Here is a 21,348-nt window from a genome sequence, read left to right as displayed (position 1 = left end):
ACTCACGGTGGAAAGAACCATCCTATCAGTAGTAATATGATTGGCATATGAGTGAGGAGCCATGCCCCTCAGGACTTAAAAACAAACAAACAAAACAAAACACACCGTCATCAGACCAGATCGGTACTGCTTTGAGCCACCAGGATTTTTAATTTCATTGTTCAGCAACAGATAAAGGAACTTTCGTAAATGTTCATTAGATTAGGCAATCAATAAACACACATATGGAGCCAGGCGGTGGTGGCGCACGCCTTTAATCCCAGCACTCGGGAGGCAGAGGCAGGCAGGTTTCTGAGTTCGAGGCCAGCCTGGTCTACAAAGTGAGTTCCAGGACAGCCAGGGCTATACAGAGAAACCCTGTCTCGAAAATCAAAAAAAATAAAAAATAAAAAAAAATAAACACACATATGTATATGTACACACACACCTATACACACAACACATCAAGAAAATACTGAAAAATGTAAGTGTTGCTGAGTAGCTAACTATGATTCATTTGGTGCTATTATTGTTTCTATGCAGCATCTCATTAAAATGATCCCAAAAAGTGTCAGTCACAAAGCAACCACTAGCAGCTCCTCTCATGAGATAGCGCAGTCCAGTTTTAGCACACCACTGGTTTAACAGCTTACGTGATATGATTTAACATGCAGAGATATCAATTGGCTCTCTTCTCCTTTAACGAACAAGCTCTATCAGCCTTGCTCCAATACTGTGGTCAGGAAAGCAAAACAGCATCACTTCTCGGCCTTCTGGCTAAGATCAAGTGTAGAAAAGCAAAACAGAAGACCATGGAAAGCATATCTATGCCCCTAGGGTTACCATGTGTGATGGCTATTTTTAATGTCAATTTGCTACAGATTAATTAATTAATTAATGACCTGCTAGTCGGCTAGAGCGAAAGCTCGGTGACTGAGAGCACTTACTGCTCTTGCAGAGGACCCGGGTTCAGTTCCCAGCACCCACATGGCTGCTCATACCTGTCTATAACTCCAGTTCCAGGAGAGCTTACACCTTCTTGGGCTTCTGCAGCTATTGTACACATATGCACATATACATAGATGGAGGCAAACACTTGTTCACATAAAATAAGATAATAAAATACGTAAATCTAAAGAAGGAGGAGAAGTAAGAAGCCTTAGTTGAGGAATTCTCTTTTCTGTTTAAAGATGTATTTATTTTATTTTATGTAAGTACACTGTAGCTGTCTTCAGACACTCCAGAAGAGGGTGTCAGATCTCATTATGGTTGGTTGTGAGCCACCGTGTGGTTGCTGGGGACCTTTGGAAGAGCACTCGGTGCTCTTAATCACTGACCATCTCTCCAGTCCTGAGGACTTGTCTTAACTGCCTTAATTTATACGGCAAGACCCACACCAAATGTGAGAAGAACCTTTGAATAGCAGCGAGACAAGGAAACATTGTCACCTGCGTAAATTTATCCTGCTGCAGCTGCTACAGACTCCTCTACTGATGCTAGAAGCAGGGTTTCTAAGCTTCCATCGTTGGCTGAGGACTAGCTGTTCTCTCAGAACACAACAGGACCTCAGTGTCAGATTGGGACTGCGTAGACACTGAGAAACTCCCAAGCTCTTTGTCTCTCTAGTTTGAGACAGCAGTTTGAGACAGCTACTGTGGGTCTGACCACTCCCACTGCCCACGCTCCCAGCCTCCAGCACCCAGTGATCACCAGGTTCTCAGCCTCTCAGCTGTGAGACAAACTGTTGCTGCTGTTTCAATGAAAGGTGATTTAATAAAATCCACACTTTTCTATTTTTCATGCTATCTGTTATGTTCCTCTACAGAACCCTATTAGGTCATATTCACATAAACAATACTGTGGGAAGAGAGTGAGTTTTTCACTAGCATCCCTCTGACCAACTAGCCCTCTACCCCATCCAAACACATTTCAGTGTCTCTTTTGCTTAGCTAACTCTAGTCCCAAGGACTTGCCTCTCCCATACATTCCCACAGGCAGGAACTACCATGCTTATTGAGAAGAAAAATCTATCAGAAAGAAAAATGATCAATGTCTGACCACCGTGGAGCTGAATTAAAGTCAAAGGCCACTGTTCTCCAGAGTTCTCCACTAGGACAGGGAGGTGGGAGAAGGCAGAGTCAAGTTTAAAGCTCCACACACCATTCGTTTTGCCCCTAGTAAACGCTAACTTAGAATTTTAGGTGTTGGCACATTTCTTTACGCTGAGTCAAGAGGCAAGTTCTTAAGAAAAATACTATGAACCTTGGATTTTAGAACAATAAACAGCTCATATATATCTTAACCTACTGCCTCTGATAGAGAATAGATAGAGATAGGGAAAAGAAATTAAATGTTGAAGTGATATCCAAACCTGTGAATAGCTGTTAAAGACAATCATGCTCCACTTTCAAGAAAGCAGGGTTGTGTCTGCCCAGAGCAAAGTGGTCGCAGTCCTGTCTATTGCTCACTTCTGAGTCTTCCCTTTCAGTTCCACTCTGCTGACAACACTCTTGGGAACAGGATCAAAAGAGCAAGAAAGACCATCTGTTTTCCTTTCCCACCTCGCAGTTTACAGATGATCCCTACGTTTACAGATGATCCCTATCTGCATTCCACACTGGCAATGTCATCAGTCTTAGAGCAGAGATGGAGAGCTGACCTAAAAGCACATGTGCTTCGCTATTTTCATTTTTCTTCTACGTTTCCTTGGACTGACTTGTAAAAACTAAGTGGGTTGGTATAAAGGCCTTCCCCTTGGACCTCAGATTGCAAGGGGGAGTGAAGACAGAAAAAGGTAGTTAAGTCAAGACCACTATTGACCAAAGAGCATCTAGATTCTGACCTGCCAACCTCTCCATACTTCCATCTCCATCTCCACTGTCTGCCTTTTTGCTCATGACTCTCCCACTGCCAACCATCTTTGATTGCCCAGAAAAGCAGTGTGGTACAGTGGTAATGAGCACAACCTATGGCATCAGGATGTCCAAGTTTGGATCCTAGCTCTGACAATTCCTCATCACACAACTTTGGCTAAGCTACTTTAGTCTCAGTAACTTGGTTTCTCTGTCGTTCTGGCCCCAATATAATAACATCTCCTTCACAAAGTTCGAGGGCTATTAGTACCTATGGGTCATTCTGAATAGTACCTGGCTCACCATGAATGCTAGTGTTTGTTCAATGTATTCCTGAATTATCTTCATATCTTACTATCTTGTAGTCTCACTGTTACCCCCATTGGATTCATGGGACACACAGGAAATTGCCAGGAAGAGGTTGGCAACCCCTCCCCAAACCCTAACTTTTCTTTCTGCCTTCTAACACCTTACACGTTTTCTGTTTGACACGCATAGTATGACCACTGTTCTCTTATTCATACTCCTACCAATTGAGTCCCCATGTTAAAGAATCTACAGCTGGACGTGGTGGTGCACACCTTTAATCCCAGCACTTGGGAGGCAGAGGCAGGCGGATTTTTGAGTTCGAGACCAGCCTGATCTACAGAGTGAGTTCCAGGACAGCCAGAGCTATACAGAGAAACCCTGTCTCAAAAAAACAAAAACAAACAAACAAACAAACAAACAAACGAATCTACTAATCTGCAACTTTCCTTCTAGTTGCATGTAATTGCAATCCCAATAAAGCTTCACTGTCTGATCAAACATCCCCCATAAAACTGTCTTTATGTTTCTCCACTCAAACACTGTCCAAGGTTCCACATTTCCCACATAACTGACATCCATTCAGCATCCAAGGTTCTCTGTGACAGTGATCTCTGTACCATCCAAAGATATCTCTGTATACATGACTCCATATGGTCAGCTGGCTCTCCTCTATGCCCTCCAAAAGAGGTCTATATTCCTCCTTTCCAGCTCTCTGTTTATTCTGCCCCTTACTTTGCTCTCTCCCTATTCTAGTTTGTCTTCTATCACTGGGATAAAACTCCATGACTAAAAGCAACTTGTGGAGGAAAGGGTTTGTTTATTTTATCTTTAAGTTGCACTATATTATGAAAGGAAGTTAGACAGAAACTAGTCTGCATAGGCAAGAGTGTGGACTACTGAAGCTAACAGCTTCTGGGACAGCACCCACAAAATTATAGAAGAAAACTTCACAAATCTAAAGAAAGAGATGCCCATGAACACACAAGAAGCCTACAGAACTCCAAATAGACTGGACCAGAAAAGAAATTCCTCCTGACACATAATAATCAGAACAACAAATGCACTAAATAAAGATAGAATACTAAAAGCAGTAAGGGAAAAAGGCCAAGTAACATATAAAGGCAGACCTATTAGAATTACACCAGGTTTTTCACCAGAGACCATGAAAGCCAGAAGAGCCTGGACAGATGTTATACAGACACTAAGAGAACACAAATTCCAGCCCAGGCTACTATACCCAGCCAAACTCTCAATTACCATAGATGGAGAAACCAAAGTATTCCATGAAAAAAACAAATTCACGCATTATCTTTCCACGAACCCAGCCCTTCAAAGGATAATAACAGAAAAAAAACAATATAAGGACAGAAGCCACGCCCTAGAAAAAGCAAGAAGGTAATCCCTCAACAAACCTAAAAGAAGACAGCCACAAGAACAGAATGCCAACTTTAACAACAAAAATAACAGGAAGCAACAATTACTTTTCCTTAAGTAGCTGGATATAAAATTAACTCAAACAAGTCAATGGCCTTTCTGTACACAAAGGATAAACAGGCTGAGAAAGAAATTAGGGAAATAACACCCTTCTCAATAGTCACAAATAATATAAAATGCCGTGTCGTGACTCTAACTAAGGAAGTGAAAGATCTGTATGATAAGAACTTCAAGTCTCTGAAGGAAGAAATTAAAGAAGATCTCAGAAGATGGAAAGATCTCCCATGCTCATGGATTGGCAGGATCAACATCGTAAAAATGGCTATCTTGCCAAAAGCAATCTACAGATTCAGTGCAATCCCCATCAATATTCCAACTCAGTTCTTCAACAAATTAGAAAGAGCAATCTGCAAATTCATCTGGAATAACAAAAAACCTAGGGTAGTAAAAACTCTTCTCAAGGATAAAAGAACCTCTGGTAGATTCACCATGCCCGACCTAAAGCTGTACTACAGAGCAATTGTGATTAAAAAAAAAAAAAAAAACTGCATGGTACTGGTATAACAACAGACAAGGAGACCAATGGAACAGAATTGAAGACCCTGAGATGAACCCACACACCTATGGTCACTTGATCTTCGACAAGGGAGCAAAAACCATCCAGTGGAAAAAAGACAGCATTTTCAACAAATGGTGCTGGCACAACTGGCGGTTATCATGTAGAGGAATGTGAATTGATCCATTTCTATCTCCTTGTACTAAGGTCAAATTTAAGTGGATTAAGGAACTCCACATAAAACCAGAGACACTGAAACTTATAGAGGAGAAAGTAGGGAAAAGCCTCGAAGATATGGGTACAGGGGAAAAAATCCTAAATAGAACAGCAATGGCTTGTGCTGTAAGATCAAGAATCGACAAATGGGACCTCATAAAATTGCAAAGCTTCTGCAAGGCAAAAGACACTGTCAATAAGACGAAAAGACCACCAACAGATTGGGAAAGGATCTTTACCTATCCCAAATCGGATAGGGGACTAATATCCAATATATATAAAGAACTCAAGAAGGTGGACTCCAGAAAGTCAAATAACCCCATTAAAAAATGGGGCTCAGAGCTGAACAAAGAATTCTCACCTGAGGAATACCGAATGGCAGAGAAGCACCTGAAAAAATGTTCAACATCCTTAATCATCAGGGAAATGCAAATCAAAACAACCCTGAGATTCCACCTCACACCAGTCAGAATGGCTAAGATCAAAAATTCAGGTGACAGCAGATGCTGGCGAGGATATGGAGAAAGAGGAACACTCCTCCATTGTTGGTGAGATTGCAAGCTTGTACAACCACTCTGGAAATCAGTCTGGCGGTTCCTCAGAAATTTGGACATAGTACTACCGGAGGATCCCGCAATACCTCTCCTGGGCATATATCCAGAAGATGTCCCAACTGATAAGAATGACACATGCTCCACTATGTTCATAGCAGCCTTATTTATAATAGCCAGAAGCTGGAAAGAACCCATGCCCCTCAACAGAGGAATGGATACAGAAAATGTGGTACATTTACACAATCAAGTACTACTCAGCTATTAAAAAGAATGAATTTATGAAATTCCTAGGCAAATGGATGGACTTGGAGGGCATCATCCTGAGTGAGGTAACCCAATCACAAAGGAACTCACACAATATGTACTCACTGATAAGTGGATATTAGCCCAGAAACTTAGGATACCCAAGATATAAGATACAATTTGTTAAACGCATGAAACTCAAGAAGAACGAAGACCAAAGTGTGGACACTTTGCCCCTTCTTAGAATTGGGAACTAAACACCCATGGAAGGAGTTACAGAGACAAAATTTGGAGCTGTGATGAAAGGATGGACCATCTAGTCATTGCCATATCCAGGGATCCATCCCATAATCAGCTTCCAAACGCTGACACCATTGCATACACTAGCAAGATTTTGCTGAAAGGACCCAGATATAGCTGTCTCTTATGAGACTATTCCGGGACCTAGCAAACACAGAAGTGGAATCTCACAGTCAGCTATTGAATGGATCACAGGGCCCCCAATGGAGGAGCTAGAGAAAGTACCCAAGGAGCTAAAGGGATCTGCAATCCTATAGATGGAACAACAATATGAACTAACCTGTATCCCCGAGCTCTTGTCTCTAGCTGCATATGTATCAAAAGATGGCCTAGTCGGCCATCACTGGAAAGAGAGGCCCATTGGACTTGCAAACTTTATATGCCCCAGTACAGGGGAATGCCAGAGTCAAAAAGTGGGAGTGTGTGGGTAGGGGAGTAGGGGGGTGGGTATGGGGGACTTTTGGGATAGCATTGGAAATGTAAATGAGGAAAATACCTAATAAAAAATTAAAAAAAAAAGAAAGAAAGGAAGTTAGAGGAAGAATTTGAGGCAGGAACCTGAAGGCAGGAACAGAAGCAGAGGTCATAGAGGACCACTGATTACTGGCTTGCTCCTCCCCTCCCTCCTGGCTTACTTGGCCTGTTTTCTTATATAATCCAGTACCCATATACCCTTATATACCAAGAGGCACTGCCCATTAGTCTAGAAAATGCCCCCACAAAATTACAGACCACTCAGATAAAGGCACTTTCTCAATTGAGGTCGCCTCTTTCTAGATGGCCCAAGCTTGCGACAAGCTGACAAAAAAAAAAACCAAAAAAACAAAAATACAACTAACCAACACACTCCCTCTCCACAGTGAAGTATGATATCTACTCTGAAAATGTTTTCCTGATTTTCATTCTCTACATTTCCTTGTCTTCTTGTGATAGTCTTAAAAGACTACATACGCCCATCTGACCTAAATAAATAGCCTTCCTTAAGCTTCATAGTGAGACTTGGTCTCAAAACAAAACATAGTGCTAAAGCTTAACTTCCCTAACTTTAAGTATGTACAGACTTTCTTAGTGAACAGAACAGGGTCATTGTGTACAACTACTAAAAATGAGTTAGAAAACTACTGTCTCCCACCCTGCAAGAATTCGGGACGACTGAGTGGAGGCCTGAAGCTTCCTGTCAACAAGCCCATTAGTGAGTCATCTTGCACATGGATCTTGCAGCCTGAGTTAAGCCTTCATGTCTGTTCTTTGCCATCCTCATAACTGAGGAGAGAACCCAAACCAGAACCATGTCACTAAGCTCGTCCTGAACTACAGTTCCTCAGAGCAAGTAAGATACTTAAACCACAAGTAAGCCTGGTACTCAGAATGTAGAGGCAGAAAAACTGTAAGTTCAAAGTTATCCTAGCATATGCCAGTGACTTTGTGATCAGCATGGGCTACATGAGACACTGTATCAAGTAAATGGGATGGGGCTAAAATCTCTCTTTTGAGGACCTGCAGTCTCAATTAACCTAGACCCCCACGATCTCTCAAACACTGGGTCACCAACCAGGCAGCATACACCAGCTGATATGAGGCCCCCCAACACACATACAAGCAGAAGAATGCCAGGTCTGGGTTTAGTCAGAGAAGATGCACCTAACCCTCAAGAGACTGGAGGCCCCAGGAAGTTTAGAGGTCTGGTGGGATAGGGGGTGGGAACATCCTTGAGGCGATAGGGGGTTGGTGAGGAGGTATGGGATGTGGAACAGTCAGAGGGTGGCCCAGGAGAAGAATAAAATCTGGAGTTTTAAATAAATAAATAAATAAATAAATAAATAAATAAATAAATACAGTTTTCTCATAACCCAGCTTTACCATTTGCTAATAACTGCCTTGATTTTGGAAAGTGACTCCCCTTCTCTAGGATTTGGCTGTTTTGTCTGGGGAAAACATCAGAGCCAGCTCAGGGGTTTATGGTTGGCATAGGACTTAATTCCCTCCTCCTCCTATCTCCTATCTCTACAGTCCCAAGAGTGGCAACATCAGGTGATGTCTTCCAGCTATGTCATCACTGCAGGCTCCACACAGCACAGCAGCAAAGTGTTCAGCAAGAGAAACTGCCAGAACACAGGCCTGCATAACTGACACCTGATTGTTGCTCTTGTCGGTGTTACACCTCTCTGCTGTCTTTCAGTCCTCAATTGGTTCCTTACAGGCATTCTCAACTGTGTGAGAACCCGAGGAAGAGGTCAGGGACCAGTTGGTGCTCTGAGATGCCTGACAAGCTGGCAAGAGGGACTGTGAGAACACAGGAGACCACAAGTGGAGCATAGCAAGCTTTCAGAGAGCATTTGCTCTCATAACGATGACGAGCCATCAGCATGACTGAAAACGTGCTTTGAAAAGGAACACTTAAGACTGCAGTCAGGAAGGGCACCCGCCTATGTATCATTATTTGGCTGGTTGTAAACACCTTACTTTGAAGGTAGGAGATACTCATTAGATTAGAAAGCAAGAAGAGTACAGAGTTCCTGTCAAGGGCGTCCACAGAGCCCTTTCCAGCCCCTCCTTGTATCACTCACCTCCAACCTCAGTCGTTGGGAAATCATGCATAGTTCCACACTCACAAATGCCATTCGATTTGACCCATCTGGATCCGCCAAGATAAAAGCACGGCTGAACAGCCTGGTGAGGAGACCCCGTGCATTCTGGCCATTTTTGCCATAGCCCATCTAAAAGAGAGAAAGACACTGAACTTCTTCAGGAGCCAGGCACCATCCTACCAGAAGAGACAACTCATGGACACAAATTAAAAATCAGCATTACACGGTGACTCAGTGAAATTGTGTGTGTGTGTGTTGTGTGTGTGTGTGTGTGTGAGAAAGAGAGAGAGAGAGAGAGAGAGAGAGAGAAACAGAGATTTGTGTTTCCAAAAATGTAAAGAAACCAAAATCATGATAAAGCCTTTGGTATTTGTACAGAGAAAGAAAAAGGAAAGGTACTGATCACACTGGCAATCTTTCTCCGTGAGGAGAGAGCAGGTGGTTGCATCCTCAGGAGACTTCCTAAATCTATAATTGGATGATTTTCATCTAAGGTTTTATAAGAAAGGCACCCTGTCTCCTTCCTCCACCATCACTCAGCTTTTTACCAGATCATCATTCTCTAGCTAAGCCAAGGAAGAGCATGCATTCCTCTTCCACAACGATTCTCTCACCATATCCAAAATAAACAAAGAAAGAAACAAACATCACTAATAAAACTACACCCAGGTCTTCCTATGACCACCTGTTCTTTTTGTCTTCCCACTCTTGATTGTTCATTTAGGGTTCACAGTTCAGGCTTACTCTTCAGAACAAACAGCTGGATATATATATATGCATACATTTATATATATATAAAGAGTATTTGCTAGAAAGGAACAAATTCCAGCCGACAACTTCTTGCTCTAATTCCCTAGGCAAGCAGTGTAGTAAGTGGGAATTTATACTATTGGCATGGTGGCTGTCAATAGGCTGCCTCTGACTCATGGAAGTCCATGATGCTATCCACACTAGAGTTACAGATTTAACTATCTTTGCCTGTACTGGCATCATGGTACATGCCTTTAATGCCAACACTTGGGAGAGAGGCAACGACAGGCAGATCTATATGAGCTTAAGGCCAGCCTTTTCTACATTGTAAGTTCCAGGCCAGCCATGGTTTATATCACAAAACATTATTTTTAAAAATATATTAAAAAAATAAAAACAAATAAGCAAAAAAAAACCCTATACTCATCTGCATTTTACAAATAGGAGATTTACAGTATCAAATCTTCAGAGATTTTTCTGGCTTTTCGCCACAAATCTATAAAATAGGAAGGTCAAAATATATGGATCCACCACAAAATTGTTTGTAATTAAATTTTTAAAATGAGTTGTCCTTATAGGATATGATTCTTAGTACTGAGCAGCAACAATGTTAAAAAGAAAAGAAAAGAAAAGAAAAGAAAAGAAAAGAAAAGAAAAGGAAAGGAAAGGAAAGGAAAGGAAAGGAAAGGAGAGAAGAGAAGAGAAGAGAAAAGAAAAGAAACAATGATTATATAATAATCAGGAAAAAAAGGATACCAAATGAAAGAAGTACTTGTTTTGTGTCGTCTTTAAGGAGCCAAGCCATTTACCTACCAAATTAATATCTGACACTTGTCCTGTGCAATCGGCTCTCCCAACGCCAATGTAGTAGCCACTGAAGTTCCGAAATGAAGGGAAGTTTGGAGTCTGTGTAATTGGAGGGGACTGAGTTGTCGTGGAGCCCAGAGTGGTTGAAAACCAGTGATTTCCTGAATCTAAAAACAAAACAGGATATTTGAAAGGCAACACTTTATCCCACTTACTCCCTGATATCCCATTTAAAGACCTAGTTTCAAGTTCCTAACATAAACTTTTCATATTGTCTCTCTCTCTCTTTTTTTTTTTTTTTTTTTTTTACTTTTGCTTGGTTTGGATTGGTTCATTTCTTTCTCTTCTATTTCTTTAATCCTTTTTTACAGTCCAGTCTTCATCCCCTCCCAGTTTGCCCCCTGTTTTTTCTTAAGACAGAGTCTCATTATGTAGCTCAAGCAGCCTTGGAACTCAAAGGTCTCCCTGCCTTTGTCTTCTATATGTTGGGGTCATAGGTGCATCCCACCTCTCCCAGTGTTATGCACTGGACTGTATATAAACTAGAAAGTAAGAAGTGGGAGCCAGTTTGAAATCATGAATCAAAGCACAGTCTTGCTCTTGGACTAGTGATATTTTAGAGCAAGCGAGGTCTTTGCAAAATTATCTTTCACCTTCCAGTTCTCACCAAGCCTTTCTTTGGTGCCTCATCCACCTCCCCTCCCCTACTTTCAAACCATGTACAGGTGCTACCACTCAGCTCCTAAGTTCAGCCCTGACTTGGACTTGTTGTCCCATCATCTCCAGACTTCCCACTGCTCTCTTCAGGGAACACTGTCCACCACTCCTTTCAGACCTAGTCCATTTCCATCACTTCTACACGGAGCCCAGGTCCTCATGGAAGATACCATCCAGCTGTGACTTCTCCACTCTGGTCCTCAGCATGCTCAGGCCTTTTATTACTGCAGCTTCAATCACTGTATACTTGTGACATGGTTCTACCTCACTTTGATTATTCTAATATGTACGTGCTTTTATATATATACCAACTCTGCATATCTATACACATATTTAGTTTGGAGTGGTAATTTTGTGACTCAACTTCAACACAGTGAAGAGTTGGAGCAGTGCTACTATACAGCTTTGACTTTCCTTACAGCTAGACATTTTGCATATACATTTGCTTGCTTCCTGTTTTGCTACCATTAGACAGGAGCCAGGAGAAGTCAATGCATCAGAGGACAGTGCCACAGGCCTTGTAAGTACTTAAAGAAGGGGATTGATGCCTGATCTTTTCTGAGATCCCAGAACTTTGGAACTGAAATTTTAGAGGTCAATAACTCCAACTGTAACAAGACTGGCAGCAATGGAGATATTATTAAGAGTTGCTTAATAATGAAGATATCATTAAGTTCCCCACCGTGCCATGGCTAAAGGCTTAGTGTTGAAAGGTGAACTTTCTAGACCTAAAAGAACCTTGAACTATGAGTGCATCAACAGAAAAACTAAGAAGATATATGTAATTGTCTGTTATCTGGCTATTTGTGGGCAAAGGTAGCTGTGATAAAAGCTTCCCCTCCCCCCCTCTCCTTCCCCTCTCCCTCATTCCCTCTTTAATTTGATCAAAACGTCTTCTCTGTTCAGCTAACAGCCATGTATCTTTGCTCTGAAACAAAGGCTCCATCCATGGCCCAATGATAATAGTAGCTAGAAATGCTCCCTAAACCACATTCAGAAACTAAACTTGCCTCCAGCATTGGAATAAGGAAATTAATATCTAAATGCCACAATTTCTATGTCCTTTCAGAAACTTTGGTAAATTAATATTAGATATGATATCATAATAAGGTGTACCTTGTTTACAGAAACTAACTGGCCCTTGTAGGGACTGGGTCTGAGACCTGGCATTACTGTTTTAGGGTGGTTTGTTTGGCTAGTTTGGTTTGGTTTCTACTTTGCCCCCAGTATCAACAGGCAGGTAAAGAAAGGCTTAGTGTTGAAAGGTGAACTTTCTAGACCTAAAAGAACCTTAAACTATGAGTGCATCAACAGAAAAACTAAGAAGATATATGTAATTGTCTGTTATCTGGCTATTTGTGGGCAAAGGTAGCTGTGATAAAAGCTTCTATCATTGCAGAAAATGCAAATAGTGAAGTGGAAGACAGCCATCTCAGGCTGCCCACAGGCAGCTAAAGCAAAGAGACACCATTGCTCATCTTGGTGCAGCCCAACAATCTAGAAACATCCTATGGTCCGGGAGTGACCTTCAGAAGAGCCCAAGACACTTTACCTTTGTGGTTTTCAATGGTCCCACTGGTAACAAACAAGAGGGTGAGAAGGGCCACTGTGATGACTGTCATTATTACCAGAAGGAAAATGAGGAATGCCTCCAAGGTGGAGAAGGTTCGCTTTGCCATTTCTTCTAAGACAAAGATGGAAGAAGAAACACAGGAGGAAAAAAAAAAATGACTGATTAACAGGCATGCACTTCAAGCTGCCCAAGACTCACTAAGCAACCACGGTTCTTCCATTTCAGTAGCCTATACCAAGGATGGCAAGCACAAAACACACTTACCTCTGGCTCCATATCCCAAGTCCTTAGAAAATAAGACCAACAAATAAAAGTACTCTTTTTGAAAAGCCTAGATATGGTTTCCAAATCTGTCTCAGCACAGTGATCCTCTTGGCAATCATTCCTAATGTTATGACACCAGCACCCGAAGAAAAATCCATTGGCGTTCCTTGGCTACACCATACTGCTTCTGTTGTGGCAGTGGTACTATTATGGGTCTATACACAGGTCTGGGCTGAGAGTGCTTCCATAGTGTGACTGATGCACAACACACTGCTTGTACATTGCAGCGGGCTAGCTGGCTCAGAGTTGTACTCTTTGCTTATGGACTAAGTAGAATTATCTTGTCCAGGGGCTGGAAAGATGGCTTGGTGGTAAAGGCTATTTATTGACTGTTCTTTCAGTAGACCCAAGATCATCAACATCCAAGTGGAGTTTCACTACCATCTGTAACTCCAGTCTCAGGGGATCTAGTTCCCATGGGCACTAAGCATGTAAGTGGTGCTCAGGCATACATGCATGCAAAACACTCATAAACATAAAATAAAATAAACTATTTATTTATGGAGACAGGGTCTCTTTATGTAGACCAGGCTAGCCTTAAACTTATAGAGATCTACTTATCTCTGCTTCCTAAGTGCTAGGATTAAAGACGTTTACCACCATGCCCAACTAGATGTATTAAAATGATGATGATGATGATAGCATTTTAATTTTTTTTCTCGACCAAATGGAGGTGAAACCCATTGCATTGCTTTCAAACTCTGTTGGCACCTTCACTGACTGCCTGGTACGGAAGAGGTACTAATTGGTAGCTCAAGCCAGCAATTAGTGAAAATCTTTCTTTCAGTGATCAGAAAAATGTCACATGGCTTACAAACCCTATGTTCCACAAAAGTGCTTCCTTATCATTTTCTATAAATTGTTTTAGACTTTATCACCATTCAATGTGACTTCTGGAGTTAAAAATGCAATACAACAGTGGCTCTCAACCTGTGGGTGGCGACTCCTTTGGGGGTCGAAGGAATGCCCCTTTCACATGGGTCGCCTCAGACCCTCGGAAAACACAGATATTTATATTACATTTCATAACAGTAACAAATTACAGTTATGAAGTATCAATAAAAATAACTTTATGGTTGGAAGGTCACTACAACATGAGGGAGTGTATTAAAGGATTAGAACCTGTATTACATTAATCAGAATCTGTTTTAAAGGTTGAGACCCACTGCTTAATAAAATATAAGGAGAAAAATTATAAACTGGTGTTTCAAAACTACATTCTGAAGCCTAACTATAGAGTTGAAACCTCTTACCTTCTCCTTACAGGGAACTCATAGGAAATTTTTAGGTATCCAGCCTTAGGTATGCAGTGATCATTTTAGTATCAATGTTACAGAATTCAATAAAATGCTATGCTATGCTATCTGTATTACTTCTTTGGTCTCCTGAGATGTAATTAAGTGCTCAAATGACAGTCTTTATCATTACATTTCAAAACACCAAAACTGGACACCTCTCCAGGGTTCAATGTTAGGGGATTATTATAAACCCAAGTGGGATTTTTCGGAGTATTTTTTTTTCATTTAAAATTTGGGGGCTTGATTTATTTATTTTACGTGAGAAAGTCTTTTGCTCTCATGTTTGTACGTGTAACACATGTATGCCTGGTTCTTAAGGAATTCAGAGGTCAAATTCTCCCAATGGCTGTGGGCCACCACGCAGGTGCTAGAAACTAAAGCAAGAAGAACAAGAACTCTTCACAGCTGAGTTGTCTCCAGTCTATTTTTTTAACCTGTGCTTTAGAAAACGCACGCAGGCATACAGAATTGAAATCCCAGGGCTTGGCCTCAAAGTAAGTCATTTCAGGCTAAGATGCTGTTCACCTATGAATTTCAAACTGGCTAGAGACATTCTGTCAGGCCCAGACAAGGGTTTGTTTTTATTTAACCCAGACAAGAAAATTAACAGTATCATCATCAGATTCTCTGCTAAAGTAGAATTTACACTTATAAAATCTGAAAGTTGACATTTACTCAAATAGTGTGCCTAAAATATGGCAGCAACACCCATATCCCTTGGGTGTTTCAGAAACTCTCTAGCTTCTAACCCCTGCCCATGGTCCTAATCCATCTAAATCATTTCCTGGTTTCTGTAAGCATTGGATTTTGCAATCTTTGGACTAGAGGTAAAAACATCAACAATGGCAGAAACTTCTGAGTTGGATAGACCTGAGAAGGGACGAAAGATGGGAACGTTTTCTTCTTGTTGGGATGCTCTCCTCTTCCTGATGGTGACTACCATCACCCTCAACACCAATGGTAGGGCAACTTCAGATCTAGGGAAAGGCTAATTATGTCTTAGTCCCAATTCCCTTCACCAGTCTCAAGAATGAGAAAACACATTTAAAACATTCCTCTGAGCCTCTGATACTGAAGGACACTTACCTGTCACTAGCTGTTGTTTCCTGTAGTGGACTTTAAGCCCATTATACTTAATACCAGCTTAAAGCTTTTATTCCTAGGTGCTTCTTCTGAGCCAAGATGAGGAACAACTGGGCATCTCAACCCTAGATCATCAGAATGAAGACTGTATATATAAATGTAATCACAGCTTGTTTATGAAACACAGAGATTGAGTGTGTGTGTGAGTGTGTGAGTGTGTGTGTGTGTGTTGGTTTTACACAACCAACCCTCTATACAAACCAATAACTCACTTGATCTAATCTCTTACTTGATTTGAATGGTCTACCTCATATGCTTCCCCACTCTATCTGCTGAAATTGCTTGCTCCGATACAATACCATTCTTTTAAAACCACTTTATCTGACCTTACAGTCCTTTTCAGGAAATCAGACTCTTGATTAGCACTGTATAACCTCAAATTCTCAGAATGAAAACATTTTTCACTGTAACTTAAATGACTCTAGATTTCATAATGGCTCAATCAGTCAGACACCAGCAAGCTCAGCAATTTGGCACACACGTTTGCAACACAAGGATTTGCGTTTCAAGGAGATAATGATGAAACACAAAAACAATTTAACACAAACAGGCTTCCAAAACTATGAAAGAGGTGAAACTCCCAGATTGTACCCAGGTCTTAGATGATAAGATGAGCTATGGTTCTTTTCCCATCTCTTTTCATTAAAAATAAACATAGAGTTATTCTTACCTGACTCTGTGAATCAAAACAAGTGTTCACCTCCTGGGAGAACAGATAGCCATGCAGAATCGTGTGTCTTGTGCCTTGCAGGTTGCTCAGGCTGGTTTCTCAATGTGTTTCCAAATCTACTGAAGAGAGATTCCACAGTCAAGTCCAGGAGCATTAACGCTCTCATTAGCATACCTGCAGCCACAGCAATAGGATATGACTAAAGTACATTGATTAAAGAAAGCTTACATGCATTCTCCTGAACTTGCAGAAGGCCTGTTAGACTAAAGGTCATTTCAATCTTAATGCAACTCTTCCAGTATGACAAGTTCTGGGGCAGACCTGCAACCCAGATTATTAAAGAATATTCATCTGGTATATTTATTCATCCTGTGATCTGGAATATAATGAATGTTGTTGGACATGGGTGTGGGTTATAGGAACCACCGAGTAAGACATATTCCTATTTCAGAGTAAAGCAGTGATTTTTTTAGTAAAGTGTAAACAGTCCAAATTAAACAAGAATGTGATTCATAAATAATATAACATTTAAAATTATATTGGAGGCAAGGCACAATCATGTTCATCAAGCTTTAGAGACTAATCTGAGCTATGTTGCAAGAGACTGCCATAAAATAGTGGCCATGATGACAGAATTATAGAACAAATGTGTTGAGCAGCTTCAATGACACTAAAAGCATCACGATCTAGTACGTTGTCTCAGGTTTTCAACAGCACATGATACAAACCCAACAGACACAAAGATACACAGCAAAAACAGTCAGAAGTCATTATCTGGTCATTAAGGGTGGGGTGGGATTTTTGTTTTCTTTTTTTACTTTCTTCCTTTCTTTCTTTCTTTCCTTTTTCCCATCTCTTTGTGGTTTCTATGACAGCTCTTTTATCCCTTTTGTAAGGACAAAAAGACATTTTCCTCTTCTTGGAGACTGTGTTCTCTGCAAGTGTGAAGCAGAAAGAGGCCCACCCTCCTGGCTTTTCTCCTGGTAAATTCAAGGACCAGGAATCAGCATAAAGGCCACCAAATCTTTTTCAGAGTTATAAAAGACAGTGGTCTATAGAGTAAATGCCCTCAGGCGGATCATTAAGTGATATATCTTTTTTTTTTAAGATTTATTTATTTATTATATGTAAGTACACTGTCTTCAGACACACCAGAAGAGGGCGTCAGATCTCATTTCGGGTGGTTGTGAGCCACCATGTGGTTGCTGGGATTTGAACTCTGGACCTTCAGAAGAGCAGTCCAGTGCTCTTACCCACTGAGCCATCTCACCAGCCCCCTAAGTGATATATCTTAATGCTGTTCTGCTACTGCAGAGGGAAACAACTTAAGTCATGGTAGCAAACAAGATGTGTGTGTGTGTGTGTGTGTGTGTGTGTGTGTTTGGTTAAAAGTCTTAAAGGTAATAGATCTAGCTAATCCAAACAGCAGAAAGAGAGGGAGGGGAGATGTATATTCTAGGAAGGGCATCTCTGCAGCTATGGGAGTAGGGGCTACAGAACATCTTGGCAGAACATTACCAATGAGACTTGTGCTTTCCTGTTACTTTAGGGTTCTGTGTTCTTTCCTTGGTCTTTGAGACCTGAAAGATGGCATGTAGCTGATCCAGCATGGGTCATACTGTTAGGGGTATGTGGGGCCCCTTGATATGGAGTTCTCTGGCAGTCATCAGTGCAGGCTAAGCCTGGAGGCCAAAGAAGCCTTAGAATGCAGACTGCTGAGAACTATTACTGTTCATACCCTAAAGAGAAATGACCCAGCACAAAGTAAGGGGAAGATGATACCCACACTAGGAACGTGTTTCTCCTAAAACACACTAGCTCCTCAACCATTAGCTGATAGTTATTAGCATCACAAACTTCTTTAAGAAAAAAGATTTCTTTTTATTGGTGTGTGTGTGTGTGTGTGTGTGTGTGTGTGTGTGTGTGCACCACATGTGCACAGGTGCTAGTAGAGACCAGAAGAGGATGCCATGTGTCCCTGGAACTGGAATCACAGAGGCCTACCTAGTTTGCTGGGAACCGAACCTTTACACGAGCAGCAAGTGGTCTTTAATAACTGAACCATCTGTCTAGGTTCCAAATTTTCTTAATACATTACTTGTGTCTATCACTTCTGGGCCTTGAAAGGCATGGTCCTTAGTTCATGTACTCTGTATTAACAGTCATAGCTTTTTATTCTTTAACCCTTACGATAATTAAAAATTGGATTAACTTAAGAAAGCACATGTCTCAGGTGGCATCCATATTGTCCTTTGCATCTCTTCTTTCTCAAGAAACCAAATATTCTTGGAAAGACAGTTGTTCTCTGGGATCAGGAACAGGAATCACACCAACCCAGATCCATAATATTTTATTAAATAAGAATTCAAGAAAGTCATCAAGATTATTAGCAGTGTGTCAAAAGAGCTTAAAAAAATCTTTGATCTATTAATCAAAGATTGATAATTAGATAATTAGTTTTAAAAGTAACTACACAATGGGATGAAGGAAGTAAGTCTGAATCTATAATCTCATAAAGGTGGTTAGCATTTTCATCTCATGATTAACATAGCAATTGTACTAATCCAGTCAGGATAGCATTTTTGTTTCTTCGTTCTTATTCTCTTTGGAGCCCTCTGATCAGCCATACATAATAAATTATAATGCATAGCTTTCCCTCACTGTGCTATAGATAGAGAAATTTATCAGTCCTATAAACCCCCATTTTTGAAAAGACCCTAAGGAACCAATTGCCCTTTCTAATAGCTGATAGCAAAAATTGAAAGGGGTTTGGGTTCAGAAATTGAGATCTACTCAGTTAATTTTTTATCTGGTCAAATAGACCCTGGAGAAGTCAAATAATTGTTGAAATCTTTTCTCGTGGTCTAAGGAATGAGGAGAGAATGAAAAGGGCTGAACAAAGAGATTTGTCAAGTCTCTAGGTGATGTTCAAAACTTACTCTTAAGGATTTTCATCATTAGGTTAAACTTAAATCAGATGATCCTCTAAAACTGACTTCCTGTTTTATACAAACTACAAAATGACAAGTGACTGTGGGCCAGGACCAATAAGCTGAGTGCAAGAAAACCCCGGGCTGCCAGAACCAGAAAAGAAGTGAGCTTGTTTGTATAAATGTAGAAGAGGAGAGAGGATGAAGGAAGCACAGAAGGAGAAGAATGCAGGGGGCTGGGAGAGAGAAGAGCAAGAAAGCCTAGACCACAGCAAGGGGAAAGAAAGGAGAGAGCAGAGAGAGAGAGAGAGAGAGAGAGAGAGAGAGAGAGAGAGAGCAGAATACGAGAACCCTAAGAGTCAGAGTGGCATTGGATGCTGTAAGCCCCCAAAACGACATCATTTGGAACCTCACAGGGAGAAAGTGGATTTGCATTCCCACCCAAAGTTCTGAAACAGTTGGGGGAAACTGAATATTATCTAGACATTAGATAGGCTATTAGAAAATTCTTGTTAAAATGTTACTGTGCCGATGATATTGTGGTTATATTTTTAAAGAATTTGTTGCTGTTGTTATTGTGGTTGTCTGTGAATGAAATGCATTCCGAAACAGAATCTTTTTTTCTTTTTCTTTTTTTTTTTTTTTAAAGATAATAGAAGAAGCCAAACAAAAACAGTATAATTTGGGTGAATGGGTGGATGGGTGGGATGGGACAGAGGAGGCACAAGCTTTGTTATTTGATCTGCTGCCAGTTGGCAGGATGAAATAGAGGGCTTCACTCAATTCCCATTTCAGTCGCAGATACTGGACCCCCATCTGCCTAGCCTGCCAAAATGCTTTAAGACCTGCTTGTCAGGGTACTGACTTTAGACTTAGAATCAGGATGGTGCTATTGGAGACACAGGGCCCGAGGCATGCCTCCCACTGCTTTGTCTCCTGCTTCCACAGATCTGCTGGCAACTTCCTGGCTGCTCCCCTCACTCTATGGCTCTGGCCCTAAACTCTAAAGCTGGGCTCTGTAACTTAACCTCAGCTCTCTGTCTTTAGCCTCTGCAGTGATTCCAAAAGTTACCTCAGCCCTGAGACATTCTTTACTTTCTAGGCTCCCTGGAGGTGTCTCTGCTATAATTGACTAACATCCGGTCTAAGCTCAGCCTCATAAACACAAGCACTTGGACCTTCCACACTTTGGAAAATGTCAACATTCTAAGCAGTAAATTCTGTACATATTAAACAGTCTCTGAGAACATTTGGTGCATGTTGCTTGTGCATGTGTGTTCAGTGCGGGTATGTCTGTGTGTTGGGAGATGTGGGTATGGGTGTATGTGTCTGGGGGTGTATGTGCGTGTGAGTGTGTGTGAGTGTATGTGTGTGAGTGCGTGGGTGTGGATGTATGTGTGTGTGTGTATGTGTGTGAGTGTGAGTGTGTGTGTGTGTGTGTGTGTGTGTGTGTGTACAAGTGGAGGCAGAGATCGACCTTGTATGTTATCCATTTTGTGGTTTTGAGACATGGCCTCTTACTGGGTTGGGGCTTGAGGCTTTAGTGATCAGACTAACTTGGCTGCCTAGCAAGCCCCAGGGAACTGCCCGTCTCAAGTCCCCCTAACAGTGGGATTACAAGTACATAATAACACTGTGCCTCAATTTTTAAGTAGGTGCTGGGTTTCACTTAGGTCCTTATGCTTATGGAGTATGCATTTTACCAACGGAGCCACCTTACCCCAATCCTCTAGGATGATCTTTACAATAAAAAGTTAGGAGCAGTTTGACATAACGAATTTTCACAAAAGGAATTAGTTTTAAATACACAGAGCAGATGGACTGACATCGTGGTACATTGCACAGGAATGGAGGGGGGATTGCTTTGAGCCTCAAAACACTGAAAGCTAACTGTCGATTCACCTCTTCTCTTGTCTCAGTTTAGCCTTGATCTGGAAGAGAAATTCTGTCTGCTGCAATCGGGAATTTGGATGTCCCCTTTAAGGCTATACTCATCTTAGAGTGAGTCGGGGCCACAGCTAGCAACGTTCTACCATGTAATCTTGTAAAGACCTAGTAGTGACCACCACAGTGCCAGGGAGCAGAAGGCATAGAACATTGAAGAA

The 21,348-nt window shown here is 41.3% G+C and overlaps 1 protein-coding gene across 11 annotated transcripts in view; it reads right to left on the bottom strand.

Moving 5' to 3' along the window:
* The window catches only part of Asah2 (N-acylsphingosine amidohydrolase 2), a 116,457-nt gene that overhangs the window by 58,625 nt on the left and 36,484 nt on the right, over positions 1-21,348 (bottom strand). For 4 of the 11 annotated variants that reach the window (XM_029472846.2, XM_021151705.3, XM_085834001.1 and 1 more), the window contains 5 exons: positions 16,314-16,429; positions 15,587-15,708; positions 12,858-12,986; positions 10,595-10,755; positions 9,011-9,160 (listed from right to left, as the gene is read on the bottom strand). In XM_029472846.2, the coding sequence (XP_029328706.1) occupies positions 9,011-9,160; positions 10,595-10,755; positions 12,858-12,984 (438 nt within the window). In that variant the 5' untranslated portion in view covers positions 12,985-12,986; positions 15,587-15,708; positions 16,314-16,429. Of the gene's footprint in view, positions 1-9,010; positions 9,161-10,594; positions 10,756-12,857; positions 12,990-15,586; positions 15,709-16,313; positions 16,433-16,541; positions 16,690-21,348 lie in introns of all 11 variants that reach the window. The other 7 variants (XM_029472844.2, XM_029472847.2, XM_085833998.1 and 4 more) reach the window with 5 other exon arrangements.

This window comes from Mus caroli, unplaced genomic scaffold, assembly GCF_978045245.1.
Source record: "Mus caroli unplaced genomic scaffold, Mus_caroli_1 scaffold_20, whole genome shotgun sequence".
NCBI lineage: Eukaryota > Metazoa > Chordata > Mammalia > Rodentia > Muridae > Mus > Mus caroli.
The sequence above is the reverse complement of the archived record's forward strand: the minus strand, read 5'-3'. Positions and strand labels throughout refer to the sequence as shown.